The following is a 22,546-nucleotide window of genomic DNA, read 5'->3' on the forward strand; positions in this document are numbered from 1 at the left end:
AAACGAAGAGTTGTTCATGTGTGCACCAAGTTAATCTGGACACACTTTTAGTGGTTACTACACCAATAGTAAATAACATGCACTTCCTGTAGAGCAACTTTGCTTCCAAGTATAAAGAAAAAATAAATAAAAAGCAAAACACATTAGAACGATCAGGACTGTTTTTGGTCCAGCTTTTCATTAATTATCCCCAACGGGATATTAAACACAGATCACAGCGAGAAGAATGTAGGGAGCTTCATCTAAGTGCAGATATCAGATGACTATGCCAATGATGGTCAAATTCAGCAGAACTTAATATAACTAGACTACTTTAGATGGCAGACACCTTCCACGAGATGGCAGAAAAAGCAGAATTAGAACTGAAGTGTGCCAAAGGGTAACCATGCTCAATATATATATATATATATATATATATATATATATATATATATAATATATATATAATATATATATATATATATATATAATATATATATATATATATATATATATATATATATATATATATATATATATATATATATATTAGTATTTGGCTGCAGCCATGCATTCACCGAAAGAAATATGGCAACATCTATATACTTTAGCCACGCAATAAGCTCTCGCAAAGAAAAAGAAAGAAAAAATACCCGCATTAAATAGGTTTGACAGACAAACATACTGGGTACATGGTGGTACACAGAGTGGAAATCAAGGTAATGGAAATAATGTGCCTTTCAACCAAATTTGAGTACAGTTAAAGCTTGCCACTCATAACCAAGATCCTTACGCCTTCATCCATCCATTTCAATTTGTAGGTACCAGAGCAAATATACACAAATATCCAGGGCCCGTTCAGTTAGAATAAAAAAAAATCTGGTGAGATTGTTCTTTATCTTGGATACTGTCCCCCAACCGATAAAAATGTACTGCAAAATAAACATTAAAGAAGCAGTGTCCTTCAGGTGCAAGTCAGAGGTCAAGAGGCTCATTCTTCTTTATCCAGCAGTTGCTGTTTCCAGGCCTCATTCAAGTAAACTAGTCGTTTGTAGTTGATGAGAAGGAGAATGAAGTTCAGCAAATAGGTGGCAACACAGATAATACAGAAGTCCTTCAGCACAAAGTACAAGATGTACGCAAGGTAAAGTGACCCCACCACTGACACTATGGAAGAGGTCATTAACACTAACGCTGCCACGGCACTCACAGTCATTCCTGGAAGAGAGCAGAAAGAGGGTTACAACTAGGTCTTGCAGCAGCTCAGATCAATACACGGAGAAACAGAGAGCAAAAATATATAAATGCCAAAAAAATATTCAGCCACATGGGGTACTATCAGGTATTTAATAGAGAAATGTGCTCATTGCTCGTTTTCCCTGGCTACTGGTTTATCGGTATACCAACGTTATATTGGTCTTCTGCTTAGTCGTTGCCAGGACCAAGAGGCACAGAGGTTAAAACATTTTTTTTTTTAAATTCAGAACTGCTAACGCTATTGAGTAATGGGCAAAAAGCTTGCAATTGTATTAGTCTGTAAAATGTAAAAGATGATCCACTTTATGGGATTTACAGAAACAATAAAAAGAGGCCACGGAAAGCACCAGCAATGGTGTATCAGATTCAAGAACACTAGATACTCAATAGACAGTGAATGTAAAATATGGGTAAAATAATTGAACTCCAAATCCATTATCATGTACAACAGTTGGGAAATGTATCCTGCAAGAAGGCCTGAACTTTCCCTGCATAATGCATAGTTCAAGAAATATATATATTTGCTCAATTATAAGACAAGGTTTTTTTCATAACATCCTGGTGAACGTTTGCGGGATGCGCACAGACAACCCCTGCTGCTGCAGGCACTTGAGCTGAGACTTCTATGGTGGAGCACAGGAAGGTGCTGCCGGCGCTCAGTTATAGACGCCCCGGCGGAAGTACTGTCCACCAGCAGCTGAGATCTACATTGTACAGACCTCTACCAGCTGCCCCACTAGACACCAGGGAGTCTGAAGCACGGGTGACAGGTAAAGGGATGCACTGGTAAGTCGGGGGGGGGGGTTGTCAATGGTTTTCTGGAGGCAGAGAGGCATATAGGGGGTTATAAGGCATATCAGGGAGACAGAGTGGCAAATAGGGGGTTAAAAGGCATATCTGGGGCAGAGTGGCTTATCAGGGAGACAGAGTGGCATATATGGGTGTATAAGATATATCCGGAGGCAGAGTGGCATATAAGGCATATCTGGGGGCAGGTTGGTAAATAAAAAAAAAAATTTATAATCAATTTTTTTTTTTTTTTTTAAATATGAAAAAAATAATTTACATGCAAATATTTACTAGTAAAACCTTTTTCGTATAGGGTAGTCTTATATTCAGGCTTTTTCTTTTTTAATATTCAATATTAATTAATATTCAAATTTTGGGGGGTCGTTTAAATTGAGCAAACATGATATATATACATACATATACATATATATATACACATACATACATATATATATACACATATGCACACACACACAGACATATACACTGCATTTTATGAACTTTCTGGCCACTTGGCTAGCGCAGGGTGTAGATAAAAACTGTGATAAGAATGCATAACAATACAAGAGAAGCCACAATACATACCAAGCAGCATCTGTAGAAAAAAGAATACAAGCCCGAAGACACTGTTTGGCTGATTTAATAGACTCTCGTCTCCAAAGATAGTACCAAACATGCCAAATCCACGACCCCATCTGCACAATGGAAAATAATGTAAGTATATGTATTGAATCAAGAATTTATTTTTAGAGCACAGATAATGTGTTTTGCCAAAACAAGTTTTGATGACTTAAAAAATCAACACACATCATTTGGTATGAAAATAGCAAGTGTGTAATATTGAAATATATATATATTTTTTTATTTTTTTTAAATGGTTTTATTATAGGAAAGAATAAGAATTTATTCAGTTCATCCCATTTCTCATTACGCATATAACGTATTTGATTAGTTCTCGCAGGAAAATGTTTTGGCTGAACTACCACTGCAATCTTGCTTTATAGGGTGTAGATAGGGACAGAACAGTGCCTTGGGAGCCCTCTCAACAATGAATGCACATGAAAGTACTTTACAGGTACTTTCAAGAACATTCTTCAAACTTTGGGGGTCATACTTGAGAAGTACTTCCATGATCCAGCTTTTCTCACCACTGATCATGTAATCAAACACTGGCTCAAATTAAAGACTACAACAGTACTATGGATTTCCCAATATCACAAGTCAGCAAACTAGATAACTGGCCACATTGTGTGCAACCACTGGAAAGTTCGGACCTCTGTCACGCATAGCTCGCATCAAAATATACCACAGGTTGATTAACCCAACGGCACCAAAAGCTGGCAGTAACCCTAACCTAATAATTTTGTGGCCATAGCAGATTTGTAATATTAATAAAAGAAACACCTTGCCTAAAATTTTCTACCGGCCTACACTTTTAGGGTTTTAATCCAGAATATAATTTCTGGATAACAAACTCTCGCCTTCTCTCAGTCCTATACATAGTTAACTCCTGATCTGTTCACTACAGGCAGAAAAAGCAAAGTGCATTGGGTTGGGTAGAAACATAATGCCAAGAAAGATAGCCAGGAAAATAAACATTATGGCTAAAAGAAAACCCTTGCTCGAGTCATGAAAGCATTCCAAGTGGAACCACTACCCATACTACAGAGTATTAAAGACTTCCAAAGACAATGCGCAGAAATGCCAGGACAACTTGAGGTCAGCTGCCATAATATTTCTAACATACCAATACATTATGTCTGTCTTCTGTTTCTGCAAATGTGTCGCTCACACCTATCTATCAAATGTGTCGCTAGCCTTAAAGGAACATCTACCTCTTCTACAACGGTTCTCCTGGATAATTAAAACTTTTTGGACAGGCTCGCAAGGTGGACACCTACTAGACACTGCTATCCAGCCGTAAATCCAGACATATCTGTGAAAGTATTTCAGATACTATGAAACCACATGTATGACGCTAACATTTTCCATCCATACTACCAGTAATAATTATAACACATGTAAGAGTAACAAGTTAAGAGGGCACGGGGACCACTAGGATGTAATACAGTAGTACCTTTTCACTATATTGAATAGGCAGATACTTGTCTATATGCAAGAGATCAGTTCATCTGTTGACAGCCTGGAGCTACAGGCAACAAACAGGAGGAAAGTAGGGGACATAATATGGAGAAAATAAAATGAAAATGTCTGCAAATGATACTGCAGGAAATCTAGAGAAAAGCCTTCTGTATAATTGCACCAGGGCCTGAAGCTCTTTAATCTGGCCTTGATGAAGGAGTTAGGCCAAGCCTCTCACTTCTGTTTCTTTTCTCATGGAACTAGTTATGTGAAAAGCTTTCTAGAACGTGCTGATTTGTTATGCAGAGGCTTGTAGACTACTAAAGCATATTCCTCTCAGGTAAAGCCAAATCAATTCAACAAGTAAAACCACCACCACCAAAGAGAATCTGTGCTTTGATGCTTCAACCAGCCTTTTACTATTGAGAATCTTTACTATAAAAAAAAAAAAAAAAAGCTTATTATGTAAAAAAATAAATATTCATATGCATTCCATGCAATCTTCAGTATTAGAAAGTTCACCACAATGCCACACCTCAGATAAACACAGGGTTAGGCACTTCCACGAAAGTTAAAATATCTCCAATAAGCTTCAAAGTCCCTTTTCAAAACCTATAATCGACAGCCATAATCCTACCACGGTTATAGGATTTATCACATTAATAAAGGCGAGCGAGAGTATGTTCATTTAGATATATTACGCCAGCAGAACCCATAGTGCTATTCCTATAAGGGAGTGACAGTGCCATTCTACACTAAAGGGAAATTCTGGTAACGAAAATAAAACATACGAATAAGTGTCCTTCAGCATTTAGTGGGGCAAAATCAAGAATTTGACGGATCAAATGATTCTTATCTGCCGTCAAGTCTCGTCTTCAGTCCTTGGTCTTGTCTTAGATTAAGGATAGTTCCTTACATTGCATCCACCATGTTTAGAACATCAAGAGGCTATATACTGTATAGTGATCAACAGTCTTCTCCTTCTGTTGACAGGTCACCAATGCTCTGTCTAGTATTCATACACTAGCCTGCCTTTTCCACCTGGCTTGATTTAATGTTTATTTTTTTCCCCCATACAGTTTCTATAGGCTTGATGAATGGGGTTACTGCTGTCCAACTTTGTTGATGTGGAGGGTTGGACCCATGAATCCTAGAAAACATCCCCGCTCTATCATTACAGCTCACGCGCTTACTATGCATGAACAGCAATGAACTAAAATAATTCAGCTGTCCCTTCATAATGTACAATTAAGTCAACAACCTAAAACCACAACTCTCCCTTTAGTGAATTGACCCATATGCCACCACTAGAATCTACAGCTGTTAACGATCTTTGGGCAGGTTTTGTTTTATTCCTTCTTCAGACCCTTGGCACACACTGCTTCAACAAACGGCAAAAGCTGGACATGTCGCGTGCAATGTGAACACACTTAATACTACACAGCAATCATACAGAGGGAATGGATGGTCAAGCCGTTTCCCAGGCTTACCATACTTGAGTTTACAGAGGATCACAAACTCACTTGGCCTTTAAATGTTACAAAATAAGATTTGTTTATAGAATGAAACCTTTAAGCATCTGGTCTAGAAAATAATGCGTACTTTAAAGCTTCTCACACATCTGTGGTTTTCTATTATTGCTCCCACGGGGAAGAGATCATCGCTTGGACTACAATTTAAAAAATAAATCTTTGTTCCATTAGGAGATAAAAATACCAGACTCAAGACACAACATATACGGCCTATAGATAACCAGTACTGGCTGCAAATACCTACCTTCCATTCCTAACTATATTACGTACCAAACAAAACCCCAAAACACCAAGTGCAATAATAACAGAGCCAAGGAGAAGATACAAGAGAAAGGTAACCCCAAGACCTTTTCAGCATTTTTTTCCCTTAACCATGAACCTCCTTTTTAATTATTCACGCGCCAACACAAAAATATATATTGTTTTTTCATGAAAAGATAGAGCTTTCTTTGATTTTTAGACGCATAGTCCAACCTTTAATATGAAGAATACATTCAGAGAGTGAAAATAGTTTTATTTTATTTTACTATGAAAATTGTTCCCAAGCCAGTTCAGTTGACTAAAATGCTACAATTAATTTTAAGGTTTTTTGGAAGTTACGAGGCACAGAATGGAACATTCCCTTTTCCACTTGCTTATGTCTAGCAGTTTGGCAGCTTACCAGCTCAAAATCCCCCACAAATGTATTTTTGGAGAGAAGATAACCCAGGGTATTTCACTAAGAACATTCGGACACTTATCATGCAACAAGCTGGTCCCCAGCAAAGGGAGCCGTTACACTGAATTTCCTTGCTTTTTTTCCCCCCCACCAACCTCGCCATGTCTCTTAGCACGGTTTCCAAGGATTTACATGTAACTGCAGAAAAACTCACTAAAGTGTATTCAGCTGCATCTCCAGCTTTTATAAATACCCACATGGATAGGTTTTTGTATATTTTTTTAATCTACAGGGCACAATACACAACAGCACACAGAATAGGCCAATGTAGGTACACAGAAAATAAAGGGTTAAATGATAATTACTTTTGGCAGCGGGTTTATTGTTGTATTTTTGTGTTTAAAATTGTATTTATTTTATTTGCAGGGGAAGTGGCTGGCTGCGCCATTATTTCTGATTGCATGCATGACAGCATGGATCAGACAGTTTTTATGGTGTGCCAGCCAGCCAGCTAAAAAAAAGATCAGCTGGCAAAGTTTTTTGCCGACTGATCAGCAGCACTCAACATTCATGAAAGGATCCCCGCATTTATTAAGAATGTGAGGCATCCATTCATAAAGGAAGACTTGTGCGAGACTGCCGGCACTGGGAGGGTTAATTGTGGTGACTGCAAGGCAGTACCCTACACTTGGAATTTCCATCCCAGCAATTCAGCCTACCTGCTGGATTTTTCATTTTTTTTCTCACTCTACTTTTACTGAGGCTGCACTCACTTTAGATAAATGGGGCATTTTGCTCACTTGAATTAATTTTCCATTTATTTTAAGGGGTTAAAATAAAGAGAAGGGTTCCCCCTCGGGGTAAAGAACTACCATGCCAAACAGGCAGACCAGGGCAAAAGAGGGCAGAAAGCATTGAATTGGCAGACACGATCGCATTGCAATAAGTGGAAGAACTTTGTACATGCACACTGGGATTTAAACGGACCGTTCACCACAGCCAGCACTGGAATACATTACTTGCAGGGACATGAATTCAGCCGCATGCATTTCCTACGGGGTACTTAGCTGGGAGATGGGGAAAAGAGCAAATGTATTTGCCAAAGGGATTACATGAAATTGTAAAGGGACCATGTGGTTATATGCATTAAAGTACATATGATAGCGAGAGCGTCCCTTTAATTCTTCCATTCTGACGTAGGCGTCGACGGCAGAGAACCAGTCGGCTCGTCTACTCTCCTCAGTGAGCTGTACTGACTAGAGTGCATGTTTTTCAGTGAATGGTGATCAAACTTTTTGCAAGAATTAAAAATGTGCATGCGTAGTTTATTTCCCCTACTTTTGGAAACAATGTGGCTGTGTGAGTGGAACCGCTAGCAACATGAGCTGTTCAATCTCACCAACAAGGAAAAGCTAGAGGCCACTTTCACTAAACACGAAAGCGATTGGAACAAAATACATAACATTTTTACATAATCTGGACTTGGTACAAAATTGGCACTAACGAAGTGTGCAGCGACTGATTTATTTGCACCACCTCTGTGGTGATAAGTGTTTTACGGGCCTCTTTCCTAACACGTATACAGAAATCTACTGTAGGATAGGCAGAGACTAAACCTTTGACCCGCTGTACTTCAAACGTGGCCAGCTGCCTATATAGGAATTCCTGTATCAAGAGTAATGCAAAAAAGTGACTCACAGAACTAGGGTGGGGGATCTATGGAGAGGCAAAATACCATGTCAGGAGATCAGCCAAGAGTCTACCAAACGGATAAATAGCCCCGCACTATTGGGTAAAGAGTAAATATTACGCATGCCAGAAGAGTATTTAGAAAAATGCATTGTGTATTTGTACAGACACTTGAGTTACATTCTGCAAACTTAGACGAAAAACACGTAAACCTTACTTTTACCCTAAAGAAACCCACTATTAGGCCCTCACGCCCGGAACATGAAAATTATTTCAGTTATGGACATTATTTTTAATGTATTGGAATTTAGCTCATCCCTGATACGCAAAGGCACCTAATGTAACGTTTCTTGCCTTCATCAAAACAGTAAACCTAAGCGGGAAGTCGTAACGTACTTCCTGGACTCCATCTGCATTGTATTAGCAGTCAGCGTGGCCACTAAAAGCAAGAGATGCTTTAAAACAGAGTGTAAAGCTACGATTCCACCTATCCTCAGCCGTGGCATTGGGCGCGCTGCGGCAAAGTTGTTGCAGCAACCTGTGCCGCTACATTGCACCCTACAAATGGCTGCATCATAAAAGAAGCCCTTATCAAAAAAATAAATGAAGTATAATATTTTAAGTACACTTTTAATTAAAAGACCTCTCGGAATATGAAACTCTAGAAGGACATTAGTTGTACAAACAAGAAAACCAAGCAGTAAAGTAACCTTAAGTCCTTAAGTTAAGTCTCCTTAGACATGAATATGGCTCAGCCAAGCTCATGGGAAGGAAAATCCACACAGCTGATAAACCAAACAGCAGCCGGTCGTCTGCCACGTTAACATACGAGCAGGACACTGGGGCACACCTTGGATCCAGGAGACTTTATCAGCTTGTCATCAATCAGACCAGGAATGGTGAGAAGTTAACTGTCTGAAACACATGCACAGGAATTCAAACGTGTTTCCACACACTAGGAGATATCGCTGCATAATGGATGTGACAGCAAACATGGAGCCTTACATACATACACACTCAGAGATTATACGTGTGATATATATATATAGATAGATATATATATATATATATAAAAACATACATACACACGGTACATATACATCTAAGGGAGATATCTTGACACACTATGCTGAAATTATGCAATTTTCAAGCTCAAAGTTTCATTTATTAAAATGCTCGATACCACCAACCCAAAGAATTGTAAAAACTACATTGAACTTGGGCTTGTACAGAGGAAAAGCTTAGGTGTGTTTACAGGATCAATGTGTAATTCTTGTATGTTCTGGACTTCGAACATCCCCATTCATACACACACATGTATGGACTGTACGGCTCCTCCACAGGACCCAAGTCGGTGCAAGTAATAATTGTGGCGGTGTACAGGAATCGTGTACCCCTTGGCCAATCAGAGGAGGCCAACTCACAAATGGCGACTGTCCCAAGATTGGAAAAACTTTATAGCTGAGAAACCGCTTCTAATAAATACAGGCTGAAGTTATCAGGTAGGTGACAGCTGACTGTGTATACAATGGAATGAATGAATGAATGACTGCCTGAATGAAGGAATGAATGATGCCTGAGTGTTTCCGGATTCGGCAAGACGACACAAGTGAAGGTAGGAGGGTGTATTAGAGGTAAGGAATTCAGGGCGCCAATAGATTTTAACCTTTTCGGTTCCAATCAGTCGGACATCAAAAAATAAAGGGTGAAAAGCCAGAATGGCTAACAGAAAGTTTGCTGCTGCTAAAGGGATCGATCCTTCGTAAAAAAAATAATGGTTTGAGGACCTTCGGTTGACTACAGCTCCTATCTCATCCAGAATGATGAGAGTGATCAAAGTTGTAGCTCCTGTGTTTAGACTGCAACCAATGCAAATTCAGTTACTGTCAATGGCCTCAGTGATGGTCTAATATTTTCTTCTACCACAGCAATCTTATTTTTTTACCAATAGACTTCCCGATATCAGAACACATGTCAAGCCGCAAACTATAGTACATATACAAAGAGAGGCGAGATGGCATAGGTCGCATGCTCGGTAACCCTACACAGTATCACTACAGTTTACTTAAACAAAAATGCATAGCAACGCCACAACATAATGGAGCTATATGTTATGAATGCAGACCTCCCCCTGTGTGAATCTGCCAGAGAGAAGGGGGTGTGGCAGTTTATGCCTTAATCCCGTCTCCTTGATATTCACATAAGCCCACTTGTAGTAAGGAGTTGCCCGGTTTGGGAATGCTGATTCGTCTGATCTGATCTAATTATGTGTGACGTATTCTCCTTCCTGCATGCACTGTCACACCGCACAGCAATCCAGACAAGGTACAGGTGGCACCAGCCTTTGACCTTATATCTGCTGAGCGTATACTGCTGCACAACGGGGTCTGTACACTAAACAGAGCTGTGGATTCTCCCTCAACTCACGATGCACCACTGGCAGTGTAATAAGGGCTGAGCTGGCCCTGTATAATGGATAGTTTATAAAGTGAATAGACTTCACTGTTTTCACTATGCATTATACAGGGCCAGCCAAGTTATCCCTACAGAAGAAACTCAAAAGGATGAGCCTTCAAAATGCATGGGGAGGTGAAACTCTCCCCTTAGTGAATAGAGCCCAATATCATACTAAAAAGCGATCCCTTTAAATCCCTGTACTGTGCACGGGTCGTACGCCAAGGCACAAGGTAGTGGCATCCCACCCTCATCGTGTACTTGCCACAGCCACAAGGCGTGTTACACTGACTCACGACCGGGCATTAACATGTAAGCAATCCACATTAATATACCATTCTACCCAGCAGACTACAACACCCGCTAAGTGCTAGAGACTTAAGCGAAAGATAATGGATAAAGTAGACGAAGAGATAAACAGCTCCGATACCCCCCACCGTGGACTAGCAAAGTGTACACATTACACGCAGAGCCTCTATGTGCCACGCCACTGGAAAACGGACCGCTACCCCAGTTACCTGGAGGACAGGACGGCGGAGCAGCGCACCCAATCATTGAGGTCACACATGGCCTGATACCCAGGATCCCTTTCCTTCTCCCTCTCCACGTGGAACGCGTAGATTGACAGCAAGATACCCAGCACACACACCGCATACCGAGCCCCGCTCTCCCACCGAGGCACAGACACTCGCAACACGGGCGCCGCCATCTTAACCCCGGCCTGCTGTGATCTCGCGCGGCAGCGAGACACTCGCAACGCGCGCGCGCAGATACACACACACCAACTGCAGTGGCGAGATATTCACGAGCTCGCGGAGACAAGACGAACGGGGAACGCGAGAGCGACCTGCGGATATGAGCTGAGCCAATCGGAAAAGCCGCTTCCGTGACATCGCTGACAAGGGCGGGGCTTTGAGGGACGATGTGGCTGCTCTGGGAGCGCCGGGAGGGACTGATGCAAGGAGATGTGGTCGGGATAGGGAAGTGTTCCCAGAGACTGTATATCTATCTATCTATACATAGTTAAATAATCTATATATTTTCTCAGAAGTTATTATGGGACATTGTTTTGCGTAGGCTGACTGAAATTTAGCTGAAACCCACTAGTGTAAAATTGTATGAAATACATGGCAGGACTTTAGGGCCTGGTGGAAAAAAGAAAACGCACCTTTTGTGAGGAATTCTTTTAAAGAAACTTCTAACGTAATTTATTCTAGAATTTTCCAGAATCAATTACACTGAAATACAAAACTAGAAAGTGTTTCCTGCTGACTGGACCTTTCCCTTGGTTGCCATAGTGATAAAGTAACATCAAAATTTTCCGGGCGCCGCCTATTTTTGTTTTTAAACTTTTTATTAAAAACAAGTAATTTTCAATTACAGCTAAGCTGTCTAGTAAACCTTACATTTTCTCCAAATGGTCCATGTATAAAGTGAATATTGAGGGGGAAAAAAGTGATCATGGTTGGTTAGCATTAACCCAGAAGAAGATGCAGATAATACTTTGTGAAAACAAGCACCGAATTATTTTCTTTTTAAAGACAGCGGTGTATGGCAATGCAATAAGCGTAATAAAATTAGACTACGAACTGTAAATTGGCTTACAGGATCTAAATTACCGTTAATTTATGTGGCAACAACATATCAAACCAGAAAATCTCTTTGATGCGATGTGTGATTCAATTAAACCTTATTGGTCTCCAGTGATTAACGTGTTAAGAAATTGAATAGCTAATTTCCTGTTTGTAACATTAATTTTGTTAAAAATGAAATATTAATTTATTTATTGTTTTAATAATAGGCGGCACCCGCATCATACACTAGGTGGCGCTCACATAATACACAAGTATAGGTGGTGCCCAAATAATACACAAGTATAGGTGGTGCCCTGATAATACACAATTCAACATTTTCAACAAAACCATTAGACGTGACACACCTAACAATGTAGTGATATTAGGGTGACACTATGTGCTCAGCATGTGCTCTACCGGCCAGCTTAGTGCGTGTTCTACCATCTCATTTGTTAAAATGTATACAATGCTTGTGTCATTGAAACAACGTATTTATTTGTTTCACACATTTTGACAACACCAAAATTGGAACATATTTATTTAATAAAGATCAACTGTATTCATTTTTTTCAAAAACTACACTAATAATTCTTAATTTGAAGAATTTTCCAGGTGAATTACACCTCTCTTCGTCCATAAAATTGGTGCTTTCCCCTTGAACCAAGATCGTTCAGTAGACTGGGTGTGAGCTCCTGACCTTGGGTCGACATAGTTTTCCTGGTAATTGACAGTGAATTGACGAAAATCTTTTTCTCGGACAGCATAAAATGGGCTAGAATTCTCCCTTTTCATTTCTCTTCCCTTTTCACTGCACAGCTCTGTATCCATCAGCTCTTCTAACAGATTGGGGTGTCAAAGTAATGTAACTGCTGTCTCGTTGTTTAATATTATGTTGCAATAGAAATATTCAACATTGTTTGGGTGTCGCTCAACACACAATAACTCATACCAACTGCTTCCTACTGTAACATTGTTTTGAAAGAGCAATAATAACTGCCAGCATCAAAGTGGCACCAAAGCTGTTTCAGGTGGTAGAACACAAGCTGGTTGGGCACATGCTAGAGTGGCACCGATTTTAAACTAGTAACTCTAGAGGCTATCACTTACAGCAGTGAATATATTACTCCCCCTTTCTGCGTATGTGTTGATTAATAATGTGACCGATGTCCCAAGTAGCAATGCCAAGTTAAGGTGTCAATTAACCTTACCAATCTCTAAGTGATTGCTAAAGTGTGGCCTTTCACCCAGAAGCACCACTTCTACAATACATAGAATCCTAGAATTTGACAGCAGATAAGAACCATTTGGCCCGTCTAGTCTGCCTATTTTTCCTGATGTAACGATTCAGATCTTTATCAGTCTTTGGTCTTGTCAGAATAATGTTATGCCTTCCCCATGCATGTTTGAATTCGCTCACTGTATAAAAGTTACAGTGATAAAACAGATGGGTATGTGTGGTTATAGCATGAAGCAAATGCAAGGTGCCAATTTCACATAAAATAAGTCAATAATGTGATAAGAAACACTATGCACATGTAAAATAAATTATCCCACATGTCATTAGCAACAAATTGTATTTGTGACCTACCAACCCAGAGGTGCACCATAATTTATAGTAGTAAATGGTTTTTTTTAAAATCAAAATGTGAATGAAATACATAATTCTTTTCACAATGCTTTATACATTAGCATAAGTTAGGTCTATTCAATAAAGAGGGAGTTGTCAGGAGAGTTTGCACCATTTGTTATAAAGTGCCAGCAGTAGCAAGTTTCTCTAATTAAGCTACTTTGAATTTTGCCATCAGGGGGAAAAAATCCTTCTTGACTCCAAAAGGCACTCGAATTTCTACTTGGATCAAGAAGCTCTAAAATATGAATTCTATTTATAGCCCTGTATGTCATGCAAATGTATGATTGTGTCCCTATTAACATAGGTAGTGTAGCACTCTAGAAGCGGATTCTCGCTGCAGAAACTGGAGAAGGCTGCCCCCAGCGGTCAACAGGAGACAGCTTCTGATGGAGCTGGATGTGAGAAGGGGGGAGAGGGGGTAGATAGCGTGAGAAGGGGGTAGAGGGGGTTAGATAGCGTGAGAAGGGGGAGGGGTTAGATAATGTGAGAAGATGGAGAGAGGGGTAGATAGTGTGAGAAGTGAATTTCTACTTGGATCAAGAAGCTCTAAAATATGAATTCTATTTATAGCCCTGTATGTCATGCAAATGTATGATTGCGTCCCTATTGACATAGGTAGTGTAGCACTCTAGAAGCGGATTCTCGCTGCAGAAACTGGAGAAGGCTGCCCCCAGCGGTCAACAGGAGACAGCTTCTGATGGAGCTGGATGTGAGAAGGGGGGAGAGGGGTAGATAGCGTGAGAAGGGGGAGAGGGGGTTGATAGCGTGAGAAGGGGGAGAGGGGGTTAGATAGTGTGAGAAGGGGGAGGGGTTAGATAGTGTGAGAAGGTGGAGAGAGGGGTAGATAGTGTGAGAAGTGGGTGTGTGAGAAGGTGGGATAGAAAGTAAAAAAAGGGGGTAGTAAGAATATAAAAATAAAGAGTGAGAATTAATGAATATGTGGATGAATTGTGTGAATGAGTAGGAGAATGAATTAATCCATGTGTGGATGAATTGTGTGAATGAGTGAGAGAATGAATTAATGTATGCATGAATTGTGTGAATGAGTGAAAGAATCAATTAATGTGTGGATGAATTGCTTGAATTATTTGTGAGAATGCATTAATGGATATGTGTATCATGGATGTGATTTAGGGAAAGGCAAAGATGACTCAAGCAGGGTGTTTGAGCCTTGGGGACCAAGATGGCACAGGGTGTTTATGGGACGAAGATGGCTCACGCTGGGCTGTTTGGGGACAAAGTTGGCTCACACTGGGCTGTTTGGGGACAAAGTCAGGTCACACTAGGCTGTTTGGGGACAAAGTTGGCTCACTATGGACTGAGTAATCTGAGTGCTGTTCAGGTTCTATGTGGGCAGTGTGGATGCCAGGGCTGGCCTTCGGGGTGTGCAACTTGTGATCTATGCCTGTAATTTAGGGGGTTTCTATCTATACCTTTAATGCTGAGTTTTTATGGGAATTCCAGTTGATTTATACCTGCAAAGCTGGGTTTGTGAGTCATTCTGTTGATCTGTATCTGCTATGCTATGTTTCCATACATTATTTATATATACGTGCAAATATAGGGTTTGTATGTCTTATTCAGTTGATCTATACATGCATGTGTTGTTTATTTGATCTATACCTGAACTACAGGGAGTAAGTAAAAGCGAGGTATGGTTTAGTGAATGGGTACAGGGCCGGCCCTACAATGGAGCCGACTGAGGCACTTTGCCGCCCCAAGCGCTTTTTTTTTTTTTTTTTTTTTTTTTGAAGCGGAGGAGAGAGAGAGAGGGGGGCACCGAGTGGTTTTCGCTTACCCGCTCGGCGCCCCTCTCTCTCTCTCCTCTGCGGCGAGTCTCTCTGTTCGGTCTCGGTGCCGGCTTGTAATGCAGAGCGCCGGAAGTGACGTCAATTTCCGGCGCTCAGCATTACAAGCCGGCACCGTGGCAGAGCAGGACTGTTTAAAGGAAAGTACCGGGGGGGGGGCGGCATTATGGCGTCGGCGAAGTTTAAAATGCCGCCCCCCCCGGCGTCGGCGGGTGGGGGCGGCATTTTAAACTTCGCCCCAGGCGGCGTTAAGTCTTCGGCCGGCCCTGAATGGGTAAACAAAGGGACTCTGGGGATGATTACGGGGCAGAGGACCTCTCAATGTCACTGCACTGACTCTCACAGTCTTCCCCTAATCTATGGTCAGTGTGGCAAATATTTTTTTGGTGTGGGAGCGGAGAGAGTGAATGCATGCTAGGGAGCGTAGAGCGGGGCCAAAGGAAATTCTTGCCTAGGGTCCAATTTTTCAATATTTAAAAAAATGTTTTGTTACAAAGATTAGCTGTTTTTTTCCTATATTTAATGTATTAAACGTACATTATTTTTACCAGTCTTTAAAGTTATATATCATTGTATGTGTTTGCAAAAAAAGAGATGAAGAGAAAGTGGGGTAGGGGATATTGGGGAGAAAAAGGGGGTATCTGATAGGGGAAAATGCTATCCCCCCCAGATTTTTAGGGATTCCTACGCCCATGGTTGTATGGGGTTAAATTGAAATAATGAACCTCTACTGTGTCTCAAATGAGACCTGGACCCAGCAAACTGATCTGTCAAAATTCCATGTTTGAAAACTGTAATGCGTATGTTTCAATTGTGAACCCGCAGTGCCTAAAAGACATGCCCTACCCATGCATATGGGGTATTTCTGTACTCGAGGGGTATTTCTAAATACAAATCACAAGTTAGTTCATTAATTCCACATACTCAGGGGGAAAAAATACTGAAATACTGTGTTTGGATAGAATGGGTTTGTTAAAAATGAAAAAAAATGAAATTTTCTGCAATGTTTAGGACAGATTGGTACTAAAATGGTTGACTAAAAAGGGTTTAGCAGTTTTTCTTTTTCTGGACGCTATTGGGGCGCAACTCCCAGCATACCACATTTAAAAAAAATATTGTTTAGAAGCAGCGATGTATATTTAACACCAAAATAAATAAAAATACCAGGCATATGTGGTGTTTCCAAAAACAGGAGAAATACCTAAATACATTTTTTGAAGTTTTTTGTTCCATTTGCACTGGTTATATATAGTTTTTATAGGCGAAACTGTAAAAATATGGCATTTCCCCCCTAATATTTAGATACTTTTCATATTAATTGATGGTTTATATATATATATATATATATATATATATATATATATATATATATATAATTATTATTTCAAACGAAAGCCCCAGTTGTGCTGAAAAAAAACAATATATATTTTGTGAGGGTGCACTAAATGAGAAAAATATTTTCCATGGGACATCCCGAAAATTCTTTGGTGGAGACAGAACTGGGACATATTATATTAGCAGTGAAACCCTAGGTATAAAAGGGAAAAGTAATATTTATGTGAACCCGGCATTAGAACGCCTATATAACATGTAAACAAAAGCAACTCCAAGCGAAACCGAGGTTTGACACCCAAACTCCTCAAGCCTGAGGGGCTATAGTTCAGTGAACCACACCACCTCAAACGCGTCACATTCCACCAATCACGGGGGCCTGTTGCGATCACGTGCGTTGTGTGTACAAAACAAGCCACTGCTGCCGTGTCCTGTTATTGAAAAACTGGGAGCAGAAAGATTGCAATCGCGATCATGGCTACCGACGTCGAGAGCCTTGATGTTTTCGAGCGCGATCATTATGACCAGTATGACTATTACAACCTGAACGAGTACGATCGCGGCACAGGAGGGAAGGGCAGGACCAAGAAAGAGATCGAGCTGAACGGAAACCGCCATGTCCCCGCTGGGCATGAGAGAAAAATCGTCGAGAAGCTGCACAACAGCGAGACGAAGAGAAGGAGGAGCAGGAGTTCCTCGAACTGACAGCCAGGCCTACCTGCCTCCTTCAGGTGATCTGCCGTAACGGGTGACAGGGAGGAAGGGTGCCCAAATACCCCAATACGAGCAACAAGTCTATTCGGTGTATGATAACATTTACATATATAGCACTGCACCGAGCTGGGTGACCTGGTACTGGCATCTTCCCCGTGAGGCCATTGGGCCTTGGGGGTGCATTGAGTCCTCTCACTAAGATCTACATTAATCCCAATAACTTTATTTGTCTTTGTCTGCAGTACAGCGTATTAACCTCAGCCCCTGTGTTAAAAGCACCCTTGTCCATTAAACATTTTACAGAATGTAGCTTTTTTCCCCCCTTCTTTCTTTCATGCGAAAACATCACTGGCACCTCCCTCTCTCTCTCCAAAATGCTGGAGAGAATATCAGCAATTTAACTCCTGTGTGCCAATCATTGGTAGGAAAGCGCTCACATTAAAATTAATGGCAGCACTTTACATCTGAAAAGACCCCCACTCACAGCATTTGCCGAGTCTGTGCTGGAACTGACACGATATAGGTGTATCACATGGACATAACAAAAATGTAAAGGCAGCTGTCTGCTACCATATGCATTGGAGCCCGTATGATGGCTGGAGTGCTTCTTAAATGATAGGAAAAATTATTGAGATACTAATCTAGAACTCTACCTAAAGTATATTCCACGGGGACAGAAGGAATCGTACTTTAAAAAATAAATACCGGTACATCTGAATACCCTTCAACAGGTTTATTTCCCGCATTATCATTTATTTTTTATACAGCGCCAGCAGATTCTGCAGAGCTGTACAAAGGGTAGGCAGAACATAACAACATAACATAACAGCAGAACATAACAATTAGTGTATAACATAACAAGATGACATACAGAAACTGGTGAGAAGGGCTCTGCTCAAATGAGCTTACAATCTAGAGTATTGATTTGTGTTACTTACTGTTCATGTTGTATTAAAGAGGAACAGTTGAGCATCTGGCGCCAGTGCGGAAAGCAGCTGTGATGTCATACTAGCATACTGCTACTACACAGCCATCTACATAGACAAACATTGGCAGTTGGGGGTACAAATCAACTCCTCTATAGCATCACTCACTATAGAGTACCGAACATTGGCACAAGCACTGTGTGTCGGCGACTTCATAAAAAGGGTTTCCCAGGCCGAGCAGCTGCGCACAAGCTGTGCACAATGCCTAGAGTTGCCTGGAGTAGTGTAAAGCACATCACCATTTTACTCTGGACCAGCGGAAATGTTATCTCCGGAGTGATGAATCGCGCATCACTATTGGAAAGTTTGATGGACGAATCGGGGTTTGCGAGATTCCCCAGAGCCATCGCTGGAGCTGACTGGAGGAAGTGTATAATGCGCAGGAAGATGTATTCGGCTAAACGCATCTCCTGTAAAGTGTTACTAGGGGATGTGCAAAATTGACCACCAGACAGCTATCATATGCATTAAATGCACGCATGAAGGCTGGAGTGTCTCTTTTAATGTGTCTCTGTTTTGCCTTTTGCTCACTATAAATCATCTATATAGTTCAATGACCATATCATTCTTAAGTACATGCATTGTTAATTAAAATCTATACAGTTTGAGTGTGTGGGATATGAGATATATATCTCTAGATATATCACAGATAATGCTGCTTTGTATATAACTTTTGAAAACATGACAGATTCATGTCACAGAACAATAAGGGTGGGTGTGGGATCTCTAATCTAGTAAAACTACATTCATTATAAAATTATCTCCACATAGCAAAGAATTTGGTGATGAAACCCAATTTTTTTTTAACCCTTTTATGACCAGGGGTTTTTTTTATACCCCTCAAATCCTGTATTTGTGATTTATTTATATATTTTAAGGCTAATTGCATTAGCCTGTAGTTGTGGAAGGGGCTGGGGTTATTTAACCAATGCCTAGTTGTCCCACAGCTAGGTTGCAGCGTCTTGAGGCTGCCCTCCCTTGTCCCCCCTCTTTTTCTCTTCCTTTCTTTGTCCTTTCTTTCATTTCTTTGACTGGCGGAGGCCCTCTTCTAGACCTACCTGGTACGTCGGTTTTGGCATACCTCAGACAGAATGGACCCTTAATATCTATATTTCTCCTTTCGACAAATTCTATTCATTTGCCCCTACCACAAATAATTATAATAATTCTTAATTTTCCCCTTTTTTTAATTTATTTTTTCCCATTTTGCTTTATATAACAATGGACTTCTGCCTGTACCAAGTGCCATTAAATGATCAGTTGTCAAGAAGCCAGCTAGGGAGAGTACAGGCTGCCACCTAGCGGGTATTGGGGATTCCTTGCATAATGGTATACCGAAACCCTTGTGCCAATATACACAATCGGTCAGCAGGAAGCCAGCAACGCTGGATTCTGCCGCCAAGGGAGATTCCAGACTGTCTCCTGTGTAGCGGCAGGGAGATGTCCTTGCTGCTGCAACAAAGTCAGGACGTACAGGTACGTCCTATGGAGCATCTTGCCACAGCTTTGGACATGGTGCATCCTAAGGGACGCAAATAGGTTAAAGCTGTGTTTCAAAGACCTTAACGCTTTAGTAATCGCCAACAAGGGTGTGTCAATGTTAAGCATCAACTTGTTTAATTTTGTGAGGAATGTTCTTGGTTTATTAGGTTTCCAGTATTCTGAATTAGGGCGTTATATACTTTGCCTCTTTAAAGGGGAAGACCCATGGTTTTTAACTATGCCACCAACGGGGGGATAACGTTGGTACTTCACTGTTGAAGGAAATTGAAGATGTTCATATTATGTAGATTGCAAATGCAGCACATATAGTTTACATTTATCGTATACTACAGAAACAAAATATAGGTAGAAAATACACATTCAAAAGTATGGCACATGCTGCAGTCCCCATCAACATCATTATTCTGGCAGAGTCTAATGGGTGTTTTAGCCCTATGTCTGACTTATAGTCGATAAAAGCTTATTCGCTCCTTTATGTAAAATAACAAAATAAAAATATTTTACTTTTTAATGGGGGTTTGACACATCCAGTTTGGGGGAGCACCTGTGGCGTCAGTGACCGATCCCTGTAAATGTCTACTTTTTAAATGCAAATAAATATAAATACACACTTGAACACGTTGCTGACACTCACTGGAGAGGAGAGACCCCACAGGTGTCTAGACCTTTTTGTAATCTCTGATTGCACCCCTGTTGGCTGATATCGCACATTGAGATCAGTAATGCAAATCTATGGAGCCACGCGTGTATGATCAGTGGAGGGAAGAGAGTAAGAATCAAACGTTTCTCCTTCTTCCAAGAAATGGAATTATTTTTTTAATGAAATGTCAAAGGAAAAACCGTAAACATCACTGGCATCCACAATAAATTATAGAGATCTCTAAATGGATCTATATCCAAATTGCAGATAACCGTGCAAAAAAAAATAAAAAAAATGGAAAGATAAGTCCACAGTCTGCGTATTGCCATATATTAAACTCCTCTTCTTCATTACCCCCAAACCCATTAAGCTAGTAGTATTAAAAAGTAGAACATAAAAATATGTGCCATGTTACTGTAATCAGATGTTGTTGAACATAAATTGGTTCTGCAGCGGCACCTACCGTGTAGAAGAAAATCTAAGCGAAATGGCAAATAGCATTATGCCATTAATAAATATTAAGTGGCTGCCCCCACCAAACTGACACCAATACATACTTTGCACTTTAAAAAAGCAGATAATTTATCACCATGTAATGGCAGTTGCTCCATTTATGCCCTACGGGTGTAGCGTGTGTATTTGTTTTTTTCTGTGTTGGTCCCCTCCTCGGAATTATACTGCATGCAAATCAGTCAACGTTTTCCTTCCCCTTGTCAGTTTCTACAATGCATTTTTGGGTGAAAGGGTTTAACAGCCAGTGGGTGACATATTTTTTTTTCTTTTCCAGGAAGATGACGACGACGACGACGTGTGATCCTTTAACTGTTCCTCGGTGTTTTACATTCTATTGTCATATGGAAGACTGCACAGCTTAGCCTTTTGCTGTCTGCTCTCCAGTACTTTAGGTCATATGTGGGACACAAAAGCACCTCCACATGGATGTTCTACATTTGCATTTTTTTACAGTGGTGTAAAGAATTGTTATCTGATGTACTGTAACTTAAACCGAGTTATCCATTTGGCATGGGCCAGTTCTGTACTGGTTTTGGTAATCGTCTTTTTACAGTTTGGCACGGTTTTTGATTGTGAATGCAACAATAATGTTGTGCCTGCTTTTACATAAAGAATATTTTATGCCAATAAATGAAGAATTAATATTTTTCAGCCTGATAACTTGCTCATAAACTGCTATTAACAGTTAACTTTTCACATTGTCTAAAACGTGCAAAATTCATAAAGGAAGGTGAAGGCAATGTGTGACTCCTTGGAGAAATCATGAAATTAAGAAAAACGTTCAGACTCTTTGAAACTTCTAATACTGCCACTGTGTACAGAAACCTTATGGCTTTTGCACATAGTTACTGTTTCAAAGGTCTTAAATGCCTGCCAGCTCTCATCATGCTGTGAAGGGGGAGCATGGACGTGAAAGGGTTAATTGGGGGGGGCAGCCAGCAGGCTCACTCACTGCTCTCCCCACTGGGCCCAGAGCAACCACACCTTAACCCCAATCATTTATTCACTGCCACCCCCAAGGTCAATTTAAGGTTTTAAAAACACCAAAAGATCCCCTGAACTACTAAAATTTCACAAAAACCTGATTTAGTCAAAGATGCTAAATCTCCAAAGCAAAAAACAGTCATATGATAACTTGCAAAGCTATGAGTTCAAAACACAAAGACAGAACTGAATTACCATATTTTTTTCGGATCAAATGCTCAAATAGAGGTCTGACTATAAGCCTGCATCCCCTGCAGTGCTGCATGAGACCTTGATACTCCCCTCTGGCAGCTGGTGGACGTCTGCTTTATTCTTACAGACAACCTCCGCTACTGCCCGGGACTTCCGCCTGCGTGACCTGACCTTCTGGCACTCCGTCATAGAAGCCCCTGTGGAAGTGCCAGGCAGCAGCAGAGGTTGTC

General features: G+C 40.6%; 1 protein-coding gene and 1 long non-coding RNA gene across 2 annotated transcripts; one reads left to right on the plus strand and one right to left on the minus strand.

The window, feature by feature from the left end:
• Positions 1 to 552: 552 nt before the first annotated feature.
• On the minus strand, positions 553 to 11,232 carry VKORC1L1 (vitamin K epoxide reductase complex subunit 1 like 1). Its single transcript, XM_053454905.1, has 3 exons — positions 10,959 to 11,232; positions 2,611 to 2,720; positions 553 to 1,197 (listed from the first exon to the last, which is right to left on the minus strand). Exons 1-3 carry the CDS (start codon positions 11,147 to 11,149, stop codon positions 971 to 973), a joined length of 528 nt encoding a protein of 175 aa, XP_053310880.1. The 5' UTR covers positions 11,150 to 11,232; the 3' UTR covers positions 553 to 970.
• A 5,857-nt stretch (positions 11,233 to 17,089) lies between these two features.
• LOC128472924 (uncharacterized) lies at positions 17,090 to 21,784 on the plus strand. Its single transcript, XR_008346223.1, has 2 exons — positions 17,090 to 17,515; positions 21,415 to 21,784. It is a non-coding gene; the product is annotated as an uncharacterized LOC128472924 (long non-coding RNA).
• Positions 21,785 to 22,546: the final 762 nt, after the last annotated feature.

This window comes from Spea bombifrons, chromosome 2, assembly GCF_027358695.1.
Source record: "Spea bombifrons isolate aSpeBom1 chromosome 2, aSpeBom1.2.pri, whole genome shotgun sequence".
In the NCBI taxonomy this organism is placed as follows: Eukaryota; Metazoa; Chordata; class Amphibia; order Anura; family Pelobatidae; genus Spea; species Spea bombifrons.